The sequence below is a fragment of the Pelmatolapia mariae genome, linkage group LG4, assembly GCF_036321145.2.
Source record: "Pelmatolapia mariae isolate MD_Pm_ZW linkage group LG4, Pm_UMD_F_2, whole genome shotgun sequence".
Lineage (NCBI taxonomy): Eukaryota > Metazoa > Chordata > Actinopteri > Cichliformes > Cichlidae > Pelmatolapia > Pelmatolapia mariae.
Window position 1 is genome coordinate 15,657,404 of NC_086230.1, and position 17,112 is coordinate 15,674,515.

At 38.5% G+C, this 17,112-nt stretch overlaps 1 gene segment (V, D, J or C); it reads left to right on the plus strand.

Annotated features, from left to right (window-relative positions):
* Window positions 1-13,382: 13,382 nt before the first annotated feature.
* LOC134626690 (immunoglobulin heavy variable 3-30-3-like) lies at window positions 13,383-16,654 on the plus strand. The segment is given in 2 exon segments: window positions 13,383-13,461; window positions 16,344-16,654. Coding segments are annotated over 2 exon segments (390 nt in total).
* Window positions 16,655-17,112: the final 458 nt, after the last annotated feature.

Consider the following 17,112-nt stretch of genomic DNA (forward strand, 5'->3'; position numbering starts at 1 on the left):
CCACTGGATTCACACTCAGCAGCCATGCTATGCTCTGGGTCAGACAAGCTCCTGGAAAGGGCCTGGAGTGGATTGCCCTCATAGAGACTTCAACTTATAGATACTCTGCCTATTACTCCCAGTCAGTCCAGGGTAGATTCACCATCTCCAGAAATGACTCCAGCAGTAAACTCTATCTACAGATGAACAGTTTGAAAACTGAAGACACAGCAGTTTATTACTGTGCCTGACACAGTGAGACACAGTAACAGAAATGCCATACAAAAACCACTTCTTCTATTTACCACCACTAGGGAATGAACTGTTGATGGTAAATCAATGGTTAACTGTTTCAGGCATGACACTGGATAAATGCCTTCACTGACGAGTGCATGACAAAGGTATTATCAAAAATCTGCTGCACTTTCTGGTCACACTCGATGGCATTTCTCCTACCTCACTTAGATAACAATGGAGTATCCAATAGTCTTAACTGCTTATTGAACTGAGGGTCACAGGCTGACTTTACCTGCTGTCAGAAGGTGGGATACAACCTGAAGAAGTCGCTATCACTCATAAGGCTAATTTAGAATTCCAATTAACTTAACCCATCCACACATTTAAGAATTACACATATGTGTGTGAATTGTTTGTATGCCAAGCTTAGGTACAGATTTGTGCACATTTATGTTTTTTTAATTGAATTCCATTGTGCTTTTTCAGTATAAAATGTAAGTTGAAAATATTATTTCTTAAGAACAGATGCATATTTATGAAGTGAATCCCAGTTACACAAGACACAGAGTGGAAAGGTGACTGAGTGCTAAGATTTATTTATTCATTTGTGTTAAGAAAAACTCTTTATGACTTTTCTACAGATTATCGGATTAATAGCAGGAACAGAATGTCAAAAATATTTTTAGTAAGTAGTAAGCTCAGAAAGCTTTTTGAAATGATCAAATTTCTGAAGTTAAAGTTAAAGTTGTGCATCCGTGATGACTATCTATTCAGGTTTGGATATACGCAAAATTGTACAATAGTTTAACCTGTGGTCAAACTGAAAAACTGTATTTGTGTGTAGACTGAGAAGCACATTTGTACAGTGAGTACACATTTGTAAATCCTAGTTTATTCTTATGGATCATCTTATATGGATTTCTAACACTTTCTCTACATACATTTTTCCTGCACTTGCACAGGAACTTTGATGCCTCCATATGTAATTTTACAGTAAACTGATGGGAAGATACCATCACTCACAGTTATTAATGAAAACTTTGTCTGGAAAGTCTAGAAGTACAATGGATTAGACAGGATCTTGGAAAAGGACTGTAGAGGATTATGAGTTTCAATCACATAATGTACTTTGTCAGTTCAGGACTGGACTGAAAATTCACAGTGACAGCTGTTGAATGAGTTGTTTGAGTTGCTGTACAAGCTCACAACAGTTTCTGTCCACACCACAATAAAACTTCATAATGTCCGACCCTTTAAGTAATCAAAATATGATAAAGGAAAATTACACTTAACCTCCTTTGGACCTTGTGACAGGCTACAACTGCTGATGAAGAACCTGGTGAAGGCACCACAGTGGATGATAGGGATCTAGCTCTCAAACCTATATGCCAGTCACCTGATAAGGACACTATGCATTCTGATTTCTCTCTGTCCAAAGCACGGCTGTCTGGCAGATGATTCTGGATGAAATAAGTCAGCACTTATAGACTAAGGAAAACAGCTTCTTTCACAGAGCTGTTGCCTTCGTCAGATGTCTCCCTCAAACTCACACCCTGCCTAAAACTGCCTTAGTATGAAATCTTTCACAACACTTTGATCATTAAAACACTGCAATTTTCTTACTGTGACTATGATTTTTAGTAAGATTTTCATATTCAGTATTTCATTAATATTTCCATTTTTAATTTATTTCATTGAGATAAACCAAAACTTAATAGCAGTTCTGTATAGTGACATTAAACAATATTCTGACATAGACAATATTATTACACTATGCTTAAATCATTAGAATGAGTAAGTATATCGTAAAATACACTTTAAGAGGTAAACTATTTTATGCAGTCTGTTCATGTGAGCATATATTACTTCTGTGTTTGTAATACAAGAGGCTAAAAAAACAAATAAACAAAAAGTCTGTGAGGAGGAGTCAATGCAAAACTTGGATGTCTTAAACCTGCTTGTCCTGCAGAAGTTGACAGATTTCAAACAGCAGTGGTCACACAGTTTAGAGTGATGGATCTAAGAACAGGACTCCTACTTTTGATAATTTTATGGGCAGGTGAGTCATTTCACTAATGTTAAGTCAAACTTGTCGCCAACAACTAATCAACTTTACACATGTAACTTGTTCTGACAGGTGTTGATGGTCAGACTCTGACACAATCTGAACCAGTAGTTAAAAGACCTGGAGAATCTCACAGCTTGAGCTTAACAGGTGACATCAGCAAAAGCATTTTCATAAATAATATAAAAATGAACAAATTAGAATCCAGTTATTCTGAGCTAACTGGGATTTGTTGTGAGCTAACTGAGAACTCACTCAGTTCAAAACAGAGGTCTAAAGATTGCAGCGTGTGCTGAGTTTGGGAAACACATGAACACAAGGTTACTGACCATTGGTACAAATACAGCTGTATTGTATAATTTGCTTCTAGATGTGAACCAGTGATTCTGCCAGTACATGTTATGTTTGTTGATGAAGTAAGAACAAAATGAGTCTAATTGAGAATAAATAAATAAATAAAAAGAAAAAGACACTGTGTGAATTAGAAATCAACAAATTTATGTTATATTATTATTATCAATTTGATGCCAGTCTGAAAGCAGTGACCAAGAAAAGCCATCAATGTGCTTTCACAAGTAAGTTGCAATAGGGCCAAAAATTCAGCTGGTCCCAGTGCAATACTGTTCTTAAATTAGTTTATGTGATACCTGTACTTTGTATATTTTAGTAATTTTTATTGATTTATGTTTTGTGATTTTTGTATGTTTTGTGCATTTTTCTGTATTTTCCGTTTGAATAAAATTTTTGATCTAGTTTTGTATCGTTTTGGTTTTTTTATGTTCTTCTTCTTCTTCTTCTTCTTCTTCTTCTTCTTCTTCTTCTTCTTCTTCTTCTTCTTCTTCTTCTCCTCTTTGTGGATGACGTTTGTGTGCCTGTCTGTGAACCAGGTTTTTCAGTTGGGACAATACAATGACTGAAGTGAACTGAACTAAATTAATGAATAAATCAAATGTATTGAAAAATCTAAATGTGAACTATAAGAGGATAATTGCCACATCTACATCAGCTCTTTGCTTTCTGTGAGGAGGAGTCAATGCAAAACCTGGCTGTCTTAAACCTACTTATGTGACTGCAGGGAAGATGAGAGTGTGGAGTCATAATTCATTTTGACATGATGGACATAACGAGAGGACTGCTGCTTTTTATCACTTTGTGGGCAGGTGAAGAGTTTCACTAATACTGAGTTATATTTGCCTTCAAACGATTAACCAGTTTACAGCAAGTGACTGTTTTACTTGTTTAACAGGTGTTGATGGTCAGACTCTGACACAATCTGATCCAGTAGTTAAAAGACCTGGAGATTCTCATACACTGACCTGTACAGGTTCTGGATTCACATTCAGTGACTACTGGATGCACTGGGTCAGACAGGCTCCTGGAAAAGGACTGGAGTGGGTTGCTGGGATCAGTGAGACTAGTGGTTATATCCACTACTCTCAGTCAGTTCAAGGCCGGTTTACTATCTCCAGAGACAACAGCAAACAGCAGGTGTATCTGCAGATGAACAGACTAAAGACTGAAGATTCTGCTGTTTATTATTGTGACTGATGACCACAGTGACTGACTCTGGCTGAACAGCTGCACAGAATCTTCCACTGTGTATTACAAATTAATTAATACATTATCTAACAGTATGTTAAGAAATTAAGTTTGACACAGTCATCACTACATTGTTTAGGGAAAATTAAAAGAGGTTGGCTGCGTATAAAAATACCTTTATTATCAGGAGGCACTTAAAAAGTCATTGATCTTAAGAGGATGGAACCAAATCATTTATGGTTTAAACAGATATCAAACAAATAGTTTTCAAAGGTTTTCAGTCAAGGTCACGTCATGACAGTTGTAGAAATTATCTTACTGTCAGCTTTAATTTCAGGTGGGTGAAGTCTGCGTTCAGCAGAGGAGAAGAAAAGCACCTTTGGTTATCTAAACTCTGCACCACCAGAGGAGGAGCCCTAAGACCACAGATTGTTTCAGGATCAGTTTACTGGTAAATGTAGATGAGTTTCATATAGCAAATAAAACACAAAATGTATGTTATACATAAATGATTCATATTATACACGCAACTCATTTTGTATATATAGAATTCTGCAAAGTGTACAAAGACTAGTCCATTAAAAACACACACAAACTAATAAAAACAGAACAAAACAAACAAACAAATGATCAAACAAACACATAATTTAACTGGCCATCTCCCTTTCAAAATCTTAGTTATGTCCAGTGTTTATGTTTAGAATCATTGGATGTCTGTCTGAAGTTGTGGTGATGAGATTGGAGTGTGCAACTATGAATAGACTGAATAATTTTAAGTGGAAGAATCCACAGATTAAAGCCTAAAGCCAGCATGTCAGGTGACAGGTGAGACCATGAGTATGCTGATCTTTTTTTTTCTTTCTTTCTTTTTTTTTTTTTTTACAATTCACACGGTTGTGCTTCATGAATTTATCTCACTATGCTTGTTAATGAGGTCTAAACATTACTTATAAACAGAGGTGGGAAGAAATATTTTGAGCATTTATTTTTTGGCCAACGTTTTACTTTTACTAGCTCTTTTCACAAACATCAAACCAATCTGAGCCTTTTTTTTTTTAGATAAAGTTTCATCTCTTAAATCCGCTCTTCCTTTAATGACAGGCCCTGCGTTTATCCCTGACTGTTTGTATACTTTCCATCAGTTTGAACCCGTTTCACTCCCTACTCTTAAGCGTCTAGTTGAACAACTGAACAATACTAATCCCGTATATGATGTTCTCCCATCTCGCATAGTTAAGGACTGCTTCAGTGCAATTGGACCCAGTATATTGTCGCTATTGAACTCTTCCTTGCTCTCCGGCTGCGTACCATCAGCCTTTAAACATGCTATAATTCAACCTGTTCTTAAAAAAAGGAACCTCGATTATAATGATTATGCGAACTATAGGCCGATCTCCAAGCTTCCGTTCTTGGCCAAAATTCTTGAGAAGATAGTTTTGCTTCAACTCCAGGCATACCTGGATGAGAATAACATTAATGATAAATTCCAATCGACCTTCAAACCACATCATAGCACCGAGACAGCGCTGCTCCGAGTCCTTAATGACCTTCTACTAATGGCTGATAATGGACGCTCCGCGGTCCTAGTGCTATTGGATTTATCCTCGGCATTCGACATGGTTGATCATAACATCCTCTTGGCGAGACTTGAGCATACTGTAGGCATCAAGGGTGTTGCCCTGGATTGGTTTAAATCATACCTCTCCAATCGGCTCTCCTCGGTTAGCCTGGGCACTTGCTCGTCCTCCGCTGTACCTGTCTGCTGTGGTGTCCCACAGGGATCTGTGTTAGGCCCTACTCTGTTCTCATTGTACATGCTTCCTTTAAGCGCTATCTTTGAGAAATATCACATCGCTTTTCATTGCTATGCTGACGACATTCAGATCTACTTTGAGTTAAATGATGACCTAGCTTTGTCCTTGAACTGTTTTCGAGAGTGCATGTGCGAGGTCAAGCAATGGCTCCTGGCAAATACTCTTATCCTTAATGATAAGAAAACTGAAATTGTGGTCTTTGGCAGTAACGTTCTTCGTGCCCAACTTCGTGATGCTTTTGGTTTTCTCACTAGTTCCTTTTCTGACACTGCTAGGAATCTGGGCGTGTTACTTGACAGCTCGTTTAAACTTCATAAACAAGTGTCTGCTGTTGTTAGATCCAGTTTTTACCAACTCCGCCTTATTTCTAAGGCCAGGCAGTATATCCCGCATAAAGACCTGGAAAAGCTCATCCATGCCTTTGTGACTTCGAGGCTGGATTACTGCAATTCACTCTATTTTGGCCTCCACTCTGCCCTCCTTCATAGATTGCAGACAGTCCAAAATGCTGCAGCACGCATTCTAACCAAAACTAGGAAGTTTGCCCACATCACTCCCGTCCTAGCTGAGTTGCACTGGCTGCCTGTGAAATACCGTATCCAATTTAAAATTCTTCTGATTACTTTTAAAATCACTAATAACACAGCACCGAGCTATCTTAAGGAACTCCTTAACTCATATGTTCCTGCTAGGGCTTTAAGATCATCTTCACAGTTACTGTTGGTGCAGCCTAGATCTCGGCTGAAGTCTAGAGGTGACCGGGCGTTTGCCCTGGCTGCACCAGAGTTGTGGAACAACCTTCCGATTGGCATCCGGGCGTCTGATTCTATTCAATCTTTTAAATCACGGCTTAAAACGTATTTGTTTAATCTTGCCTTTTCTACCGGTTAATGCTGGCTTTGTTTGCATAGATTTACTCTATTAATTTTTCTATTATGCTTTTATTTGTGCTGTGTATGTCATATCGCCATTGTGTATTGGTGGCATTCTCCTGTGAACATAATTTTACATTTTTACATTTATGACCTGATTATACTTGTGTTATTTCCTTGTTTTATGTTAAGCACTTTGGCATACCGTTGGTTTTTAAATGTGCTCTATAAATAAAGATTGTTGTTGTTGTTGTAAATGGAGAGAACAATAACAAATAAAAGTAAATTCTATTGGTTCAGTCATCACTAAGGCTTAATGAATACAAAGAAATGAAAGAGACAAAACACATACTTTGTGCATCATTTATGGTGCTGTATTTAGCATCTGAATTGGGCTTCTGATGCAGTCTGTGAGTTGTTGTGTGCACTTCAACATCTAGCTAGTGTTACAGAACAGGAGAAAGTATAATATTTCCCAGGGAGAGATAAGAATGTCAGATAACTTCTTTCAGGAAAATTCCTTCCCTGTTCTGTAACAAAGACACAACAAGAGAGGAAGAAGAAATGTTTTGTTTAAAGGCATAGACTGCTTTAATAAACTGGAAGTTTAAAGTATATATGTAAGTCTGATATATGATCTAGGTGAAGTTAAATAAGTGTGAAGTTATGTTTTTACATATTGTGAAAAACTGTTGAAAAAAACAAAAAAAACAAAAACAAAAAACAAGCAAACTCATCAATATATTATTAAGCATATCACATCTTCTCAATAAATTATTTAAAATTAAGACTATACACTTCTGTTATACCCTTTCATCCCAGTATAAAGCAAATATTTGCCCTCCTGGGTTTTAAATGCACCTTAGAACACACATGCATCAACACTACATATGATCGGGCGGAGGGAGGTTTGGAGTCTTCACACACCCCCGTTCTCTGCAGCCTGTTGGAGCGGGGGCTGGGAGGAGGAGTTGGCCATCCGATTGGGGTCTGGATTGTGGGGCCTCCCTGCTGCTGCCGAGTTGGGGCAGTCTGCTTCTCTCCACCCCAGGGAAAAGGGTAACACTACCTGGGTCTGGGTGCAGTTTCCCCCTCCAGGGGCAAGGGTACCTAGACCTGGGGTATAGAGTATGTTTGGGGAGTGTGATTGTGTGTACAGTGTCTATTTATGTCTGTCTCCATGTTGGGTGAGTGTTGAGTAATTGCATATGAGAGCATGAGGGTGGGAATGGATGTTTGTATCTGTGTGTGCCTGTATGTCTGTGTCTATATGTCAGGTTGGGTATCAGACGTCACCTCTCTGGGGACATCTCAGGCCCTCTAAGGTATGGAGGCCTATCTCCCCCCACCACTTCCCCTGCCAGTGGCAGACATCCTCAGACATCGGTGCGTTGGTGGTTCTTTGTGTCCAGGGATGGGCGTCCAGGTACACACCGGCTCACTCCTTGGTGGCTGCTTGTCGGGGCCTGGAGCCTGGGGCTTGCTCGGGCCACTTTGGGGGTGGGGTGCCCTCAGCCTCTCGGCCTGGGGCTCGGTCACTCTGGCACAGCTGGCTGCCGGCGGAGCTCACGGACACGTCACTGCAACCCCCCCCGGCTTCTGCTCCACAGCTGCTGAGTGACCCCTCATCTGGGACTCTCCTCAGCTCTTTCTGGGACAGTGGCGCGGCTGCCCCTGTGTTGGTCTTCCTTGGTCTCTTGTGTTCTGAGGGCCTCTGGATGTCTGGAGTTTTGATCTCCTCCATACCTGCTTCATGCCCTGGAGGATGGGACTGTGGCTCCCCACACCCTCTAGCAGATCATTACATGAAGGAACCTTTTAAATACAAGCGCGTTCATGCTCACAGGTTTACACACGGGTGCTCACACACACAAACTACACCCTTTTTGGCTCCTACCTCAAAGCACACTGTGCACTGTCGATCTTACGTGCTGCACAATAATGTTTAATATTTAGTATTTACTGTTATATTCCCATAGATCATCGTGATGTTGTTTATTATGTTTATTTTTTTTCTTCTGCTTGTTTTCTCTTTTTTCTTTCTCAACAGGTGATCCAGGTGATCGATATATGTATTTTTTGTCTGCTTATTTTGTTGGTTTTTGTTTTTTGCCCTTTATCCCCGTCCCTCTTCTCCTCTGGTTTTCTTTCCCTCTTTCTTTCTCCCTTTTTTTCCCCAGTCAAGTCTGTCCCGTATTTAGCAAATGAAAATAAAATAAAATAAACAATAAAAGGTGAATCAAATAGACCATTACAGCAAGGCTGGGATGGTCCATTTAGTAAAGTAAATCCGTTGGGCATCTTTCTTCGCCTTTAGACAATAATTCTGATGGCAAAAGAGCCAAACGGGACAGGCCAAAAAAAAAAAGCAAATATTTCCTACTCACAGGATTCTGTTTCTCTCTGTGAAGTCAGGCAAACATTTTGGGAAATGCAAAAAATGTTAATTTAGATAAACATGATTGAAAAGAGCCTTAATTATTTTCCACTCTTTAGTACTAGACACAAATGTCTGAGAGGAGGAGTCAATGCAAAAACACAGAGAGCTTCTTCATCTTCATATCTGCCTGCAGGGATGAGGACAGAGAACAGTGGACTCACAGCCTGACATGATGGACTGTAGGACAGGACTGCTGTTTTTAACTCTCTGCTTGGCAGGTTAAGAGTTTTTCTTTTATGGTCTAAAATATTTTGTTACATGCTTTAAAGTTGTGCAAGTCATTCATTTTCGTATTATTTTTGTAGTTGTTAATGGTCAGACTCTGACAGAATCTGAACCAGCAGTTAAACAACCTGGAGAGTCTCACAGATTGACCTGCACAACATCTGGAATCTCATTCAGCAGCTCCTGGATGGTCTGGATCAGACAGGCTCCTGGAAAAGGACTGGAGTGGATTGCAACTGATGAAGGTGGTAGTACCAAATACTACTCTCAGTCAGTACAAGGCCGGTTTACTGTCTCCAGAGACAACAGCAGACAGCAGCTGTATCTGCAGATGAACAGCCTGAAGACTGAAGATTCTGCTGTTTATTATTGTGCTCGACGCCCACAGTGATAGGAGTTGGTTAAGCAGCTGTACAAAATCCTTCAGGTTTTATTCTATTCCCACTGGACCCAGTGAGGAGATTACCATCAAATGCCACATATATGGTTAATTTGTGATTTGGAAGATCTTGCATCAGTGGTCTTTACACACACACACACACACACACCTACACACACACACACACACACCTTGCCCAAGGATACTTCAGCATGCAGACTGGAGGAATCAGGGATTAGTCAGAGATTAATTGATTGAAAAAAAAGTGTGATGTTAAAGATACAGTTAGGTGCTGCATTCAGTGCTAGAGCATTACTTATTTTGAACACAGCTGTTGTAGAAAAAAATACAGATTATTAGATATTAGAGTAAAAGCAGACTATATATGACATGATTTTTCTTTATCAGCTGCAAAAATACTTTAAAGCACCATGAGTTTTTAAATATCTTGGATGCTTGGATCCCATTTCTGGGAGTTTATTCTTTATTTATTGTTCCCATAGAAAGAAAATTAGCTGTCCTTTTAAGCATGGAAAACAACTATTTTTTTTATTTTTTATTTTTACAGGCGTTTGGAGTGAGATCAAACTGGAGCAGTCTCCCTCTGAGGTGAAAAGATCTGGAGAGAGAGTGAAGATGTCATGCATCATATCTGGTTATGACCTGACAAGCTATTATTTGCACTGGATACGACAGAGGCCGGGCAGAGCTCTGGAGTGGATTGGTAGGATGAACACAGGCTCAAACTCTGCTGACTATTCCAGTTCTTTTCAAAGTCGTTTCATCATGACTGAAGAAGATTCCAGCAGCAGACAGTACCTTGAAGTCAAGAGCCTGACAGCAGAAGATTCTGCTGTTTACTTTTGTGAAAGACAAAAGCACAGCGACTATGACGAAATAAAAAAAAATTACTTCTTTTGAGAAGAAAGAGAGAGTCTTTTGAATTACGAAGGGAAGACTTACACAATGCACAAAGTGATGAAGAAAAAGCAATGATAGCACTACAACTTTTTTGTAGAATGTATGATGAACAGATTACAGAAATATCACAGTAAAAACCAGCTAGTTCATAACATCATATGCTTTTATCTCCTTCCTAAAATAAGAAGAAAATAAAGAATAGAGAATAAGTTGTTTAAGTGAGTTTTGCATACCAAAAGGTTCCTGTAGACGGAAGTCTTTAGTAGGTTGTGGTCCTTTATAAAACCATTCCCTTCAATTCTTACAACTGGAGCAAAACTGGAGCAGAATCCCTCTGAGGTGATAAGACCTGGAGAGAGAGTGAAGATGTCATGTATCCTATCTGGTTATAGACTGACAGGTTACAATACTGGCTGGATTCGACAGAGACCAGGGGGAGCTCTGGAGTGGATTGGGTGGATGAAAACAGGAAGAAACTCTGCTACCTATGGCAGTTCTTTTCAAAATCGTGTTATCATGACTAGGGATGGGTATTGATAAGATTTTCACGATTCCGATTCCATTTTCGATTCTGTTTAACGATTTGATTCTTTATCGATTCTCTTATCGATTCTTATTTTTAAAAAAGGAGAACACTAAGGTCGATTAGCTTAGAACTTTGTTTTATATCTTCTCTTTGAACAAGATAGAAATTTAGGAGTAACATGGCCTTACAAACCCAACAGTGAGATCTTAAGAGATCCACAGCCTATGGCTCTTCAATGGGGTGTCACAGTGTCCCCAGGAAAAAAAATTGTAAATGTAAAATAATAAAATAAATATTCTTCTGTAGCAATAACAAAGTATAACATAAATTATTCTGTAGCAATTACACAAGAATATCCAGTAATGTCCCTGCCTACAATTAAACACATTCACTTACCGAAAATCGGGGGCATCTGCTGTGGCAAATGGGTGCAAGTCTTTGACCACAAACTTAGTCACTGCTCGGTGACATTTGTCTATCCTGGCCTGAAAGGAGACGCTACCGGTAGACTGCAGCGAGAAATGCCAGCATTTGAGCCAGCCAGACTCTGTCTGTCTCTCTCATCATGGTCACCTAAATGCAGCGCACAGTAATGGCAGGTTTTGCAATAAGGCAGATCGCGCTAACATAATATGCGCTGTTAGTTGATTATTTACCTGCCGCATTAACGGGAGAGGACGTGCAAACGTTACCGCTGCTGCTGGGTTGAGATTCACGAGTCCGGAGCGGAATTAAAAACACGACATTCATTTAAGGTTATCTTGTTTTTTGTGAGCAAATGCTTTTGCATATTCGTAGTGTTTTCTCCCTTAAATGAAATATCTACTTTGCAAGTATTGCAAGTTGCCATCCGTTCTCGTAAAGTATAACCAAACTTTTGAGCGTTTGAGCCGCTTGGGCACCGTGTTTCCTGCCAAGTAAATGACGCTCCGCAACGTGGCAATGTCATTCGGGGCGACTGGAATCGATAAGGGAATCGTTTGCAAAAATGGCAAACAATTCCAAGGAATTGAAACAGTGGGAACCTTCGATACCCATCCCTAATCACGACTGAAGAAGACTCCAGCAGAAAGTACACCTGTTGTTTACTTATGTAACCATAAGAACTAATATCTAACTAACTACTAATATCAAGTAACAATGTGATCCTGTGACTTCTACTTTTTCTCTGCAGATGAAAAAGAGTTTTTATTTATCCATATTTGTTATTTTATTGTAAAGTGATGACAATATATCCATTATTAAAACCAGTTATTTGCTGATAAAGTATTATTGATAAGGTGACATTGTACACATCCATACATTTACCCATGACTTTAGATTGAACAGGCAAGCAAGCTGAAAATCGTTCAACCTAATTTTAACAGGAGAAAGCTGAAATGAGCATAATCCAAAATTTATTAAAATCCTGGTTCAGTCTACAATAAAGTTTTAATAAATGAAGTCAGATTACATCATATTTCAATCTGTTCCCTTCTGCTCATCCCAGAAGAATAGTATGTTTAGTTTCAAGAAGACAACAGAAGCTTAAGCTACCTGAACCATCCCTTAGTCAGGCTGTTATGAGCTGCTGGGACTCTATGGCCACCAGCTCTGTGTATGAACTAGAATAAGATCAAGAAGCAAGTGGTGGAAATAAGTTTCACTGAAGGGATTTTGTACTCAGAGTGAGGAGCTTGGTCATTTGGGAGGAGCTCAAAGTAGAGCTGCTACCCGTTCACATTAAAAGGAGCTAGCTGAGGTGGTTCAGGCTTCTCATCCCTGGCTGTGTGGTTATTTCAGTTATTTTATTTTGCTGTCAAAAAAAACACCCAGTTAGTTTCAACATATCAGTACAAATTAGATGTTTACTTGATTGAAAGCTGAGAAAGGAAAGTAAAAACATCTTTAAGTAATAATGTAGGAGTGTGATCGGGAAAAAAGCTGCAAGTTGTACTAATGAAAAGTGTAGATTTTTGTTTATGAAATAAACAAACAACTGTAAATGTAAATGTTTAATGGGAAATTGGAATACATAATAACAATAAAGATACCAGGAATTTTTATTTGAATTGACAAACTTGTAAAGATGAAAAATTATCTTTTTTTTAATTAAGTGATTTAAATGTAGTTGTAATTTAACTATATGCAAATAAACATCACTCATAAGGAAGTGAAAAATGTGAAGCTGCATGTGTGAGACAACAGAAGAGCTCACATCAGTTCAGCTTCAGGATCAGCCATGTTCTCTGCAGCTCTGACACTGCTTTTTGCAGCCTGTGAGAAATTATTCAGATAGACAAATAAATACATTCACACTATTGAGAGGACTACTCTCAATAGTATACACTGTTAATTTCTGTTTCCACGGGTGTGTACAGTGTTGATCTCATTCAGCCAGACGCAATGGCTGTGCAGCCTGGAGAGTCTTTGACCATCACCTGTCGAGTCTCTGGGTATTCATTGACTGATGGCTATGGAACAGGTTGGATGGTAAATGGTAAATGGACTGGTTCTTATATAGCGCTTTTCTACTCATCTGAGCACTCAAAGCGCTTTACACAACTTGTGCATTCACCCATTCACACCCATTCGCACAAGCACATCTTTTTAAGTGCTTCATAGCTAACATTCACACACATTCATACTCCGATGGATGCATCGGAGAGCAATTTGGGGTTAGTATCTTGCCCAAGGATATTTGGCATGTAGACTAGGGGAAGCCAGGAATCGAACCACCAACCTTCCGATCAGTGGATGACCTGCTCTACCACCTGAGCTACAGCCATCCTTCACACTTCAGACAGTGTGAAGGAAAACCAATGTACTGGATTTTTGATCAGTGGGGAGGAAGCAGAGTGATACAAACCAACAAGATCTTGAACAAATACTCCCAACCATCAAAACCCAACCACAAGTGTAGTATATTGTAGTAAGTTACTGCTGTACAGAGATGTTTTTTTAAAGTATTTAAATGTATTTTATTTAACACCTACTTTTAAAAACCTGACTCAGACTTCAACCCCTCAACAAAGATATGACATATTTTTATTTTCTACTTTTGCATGATGTTAATAAACCCTGTTTGAAAAAAATAACAAGCAATAATTATAAATAAATTACTATAAATATGTTTAAAGTATAAATAATAACATCCAGGATTTGGTGCACAGCAAAAAAAAAAAAAAAAGTCACTTTGGACTCCACCACCTCAATGCCTCAAACTATGCCAACCCTAGAAATTTAGCACTGTGCAGACATGGATCAATATGCTGCATATAATAGATTTTCCAGAACACAATTTGAACCTTACACGAAATGCACATACAAATAAAATATATATTAACTTTGTGGCTGAAAATAAATTTAAATTCTCATCCATACATGATGTAAAACTTTTTTTTCCAGCTTAAATATGTTTATTTATAAGATTAAGTGTTTGCAAAAATAACTTCAATAAATCAGTTTTGAAACAAATTATAACCAACTTCTCATTTCTTTTTTTGGAACCCAAACGTTACTTTTACTTGTCCTACTGTGGTTCCGCTCTGACTCAGTGTGAGCTGCAATCCTGGCAACTGGAGCCAAACCATATCTTGAGGGGTGGGGGGTGACAGACAGAGGCTGACCATAAACAAAACTATTGCTTACAAAAACAATGATACGTAAGTTGTGAAGCAAACATTTTTTTTAATTTTTTTTTTATGATGATGAGAGGTTAAAAAAAAAGACTAAATGACTCTTCTACCATTTTCTAGGGCCCCTTTCAGTCATGGGGCCTTCCCTTATCAAATAAATGATGATTTAAGTATTAAGATTTTTTTGTCTCTGGTCAGTTTTTTTTCAGAACTTTAAAGCAAAGTCTGTCCCCAAGTTCACAGTTTACATTAGTGTACTACAGTATTCTGTCTACATGTCTTTCTCTCTAAAAATATTGTAACAGCAGCAGACGTTAAACCATATTTTTTTCATGTTCCAGTTCAAACCTGCAGAGGGAGTTCTATGCAAACTCTTTCTTCTTTATAAACACACCGTCAGTAACAGTCATGTCATCTGACATCAGGTTTGTATTTTTTTGAGCTCTGTTCTGTTCTGTGTGTCTGTGCCTGCCCTGGTCCCATATCTCTGTGTTCCCTACCTGTTGCCATGTCTGATGTCTTAGTGTTAAGCTAGTGTCTGTGCGTGCTTGTTGTATTTCCTGTTCTACTTTGATAGTGCCTGTTTTGTGTGGAGTGTGTCTGGTTTTGCTTCCCCTTGTCTCTTCAGCTCTGATTTCTCCCAGCTGTGTCCCCCCCCCCCGGTCTCTCATTCCCTGACATTATTTACTGTCAGATCATGAACAAACTGTGTAAAGAGCTTTAAGACAAAGCCAAAATTTTGGCCTTGCACTAACATCTATGCAGAATGTCACAATGAATGTGTCAATTAAACATTCATTCATTTCACCCTCTCTTTCCAAATACATAAACAATTCTGGAAGCAGCTATCATAAATATGTGTATAAGATATGTGTTTTTCAGTGCTGGATTTAGCACAATTTGCAATAAATTGTGTGTAGTAATAGTAAATTAAATATTTAACTAATTTCTTTCATGTTCTATTCTTCTCCTTAGGGGGGAACTCTTGCAGATACAAATACAAAAAGGCCATCTGCAAAAATTAGCTGTACAAAATTTTTAGTCACAAAACATACACCACATCGTTTTAGTAAACCCAGAAGATTTTTAGTGTTAAAAAAGGCTTATTGCCTCCACCGACCATTGGCACTAAATGTTCTTTCTTCTTTCTTGTTAAGGTGAATAGGTTTAGGTTGTTGTGATTCTCGTCTTTAATTCATCAGGGAAAAGCTGCCCTTCATGAGGAGGCGGAGTCAATGCAAAGCACTGATAGCTTCTATCTCTTCTATCTTTCTGGCACCGTTGTATTTTTCACTCTGTTGTATATAGCATTTGTATTCTATTTTTATCCTATTGTATATTTTATTCTATTTTATTCTACTGTATATAGTATTCTATTTTTATTCTATTCTGTACAGTTGTGTACTGTATTTATTCTTATTTTATTTTATTCTAATTGTCCTTCATAACTTTTGCACTGTCCACTTCCTGCTGTGACAAAACAAATTTCCCACGTGTGGGACTAATAAAGGTCATCTTATCTTATCTTATCTTATCTTTATGTCTGACTGCAGAGATGATGACAGAGAACAGTGGACTCACAGCCTGACATGATGGACTGTTGGACAGGACTGCTGTTTTTAACTCTCTGCTTGGCAGGTGAAAAGCTTTGTTGATGGTAATATAAAATTATATTTTGGTTCATGCTTAAGTTGTGCATTTGTCATTGCCTTTCTCTTTACTGGGGCAGGTGTTAATGGTCAGACTCTGACAGAATCTGAACCAGCAGTTAAACAACCTGGTCAGTCTCACAGATTGACCTGTACAACCTCTGGATTCACACTCAGCAGCTACTGGATGCACTGGATCAGACAGGCTCCTGGAAAAGGGCTGGAATGGATTGCTGCTGACACTGGTGGTAGTACCAAATACTACTCTCAGTCAGTACAAGGCAGGTTTACTGTCTCCAGAGACAACAGCAGACAGCAGCTGTATCTGCAGATGAACAGCCTGAAGACTGAAGATTCTGCTGTTTATTATTGTGCTCGAGACCCACAGTGACAGAAGTGGCTAAGCAGCTGTACAAAATCCTGATGGTTTCATTAGATACACGCATATAAAATTTAAAATTCACTTTATAGAATATTTTTTCACTCCCAATAAAGTAAAACATATATTTTATCCATTTTGCATACTATATTATATCTTACAAACACTTTAAGGTCTAACTCTGGATAATAGTTATCCACAGAAATGTATCATCAAAAATATACTGCTGATTCCTCCTGCACTACATGCAGATCAATGAGAAATGTAGATCATCATCGCATCAATCCTGCAGCATTCACAAACCATCCCTCTGTAAATAATCTGGTCAGTTGAGAATGAGATTCTCATGGTGTTTATAAGCTTAAGTATTAAGGCAAAAATACTCATGATATTGTATCACATCATAAAATACTTAGAAGCTGTATAACTGAGTTTTTGAATACCAAATTGCTCCTATAGAGGGAGATCTA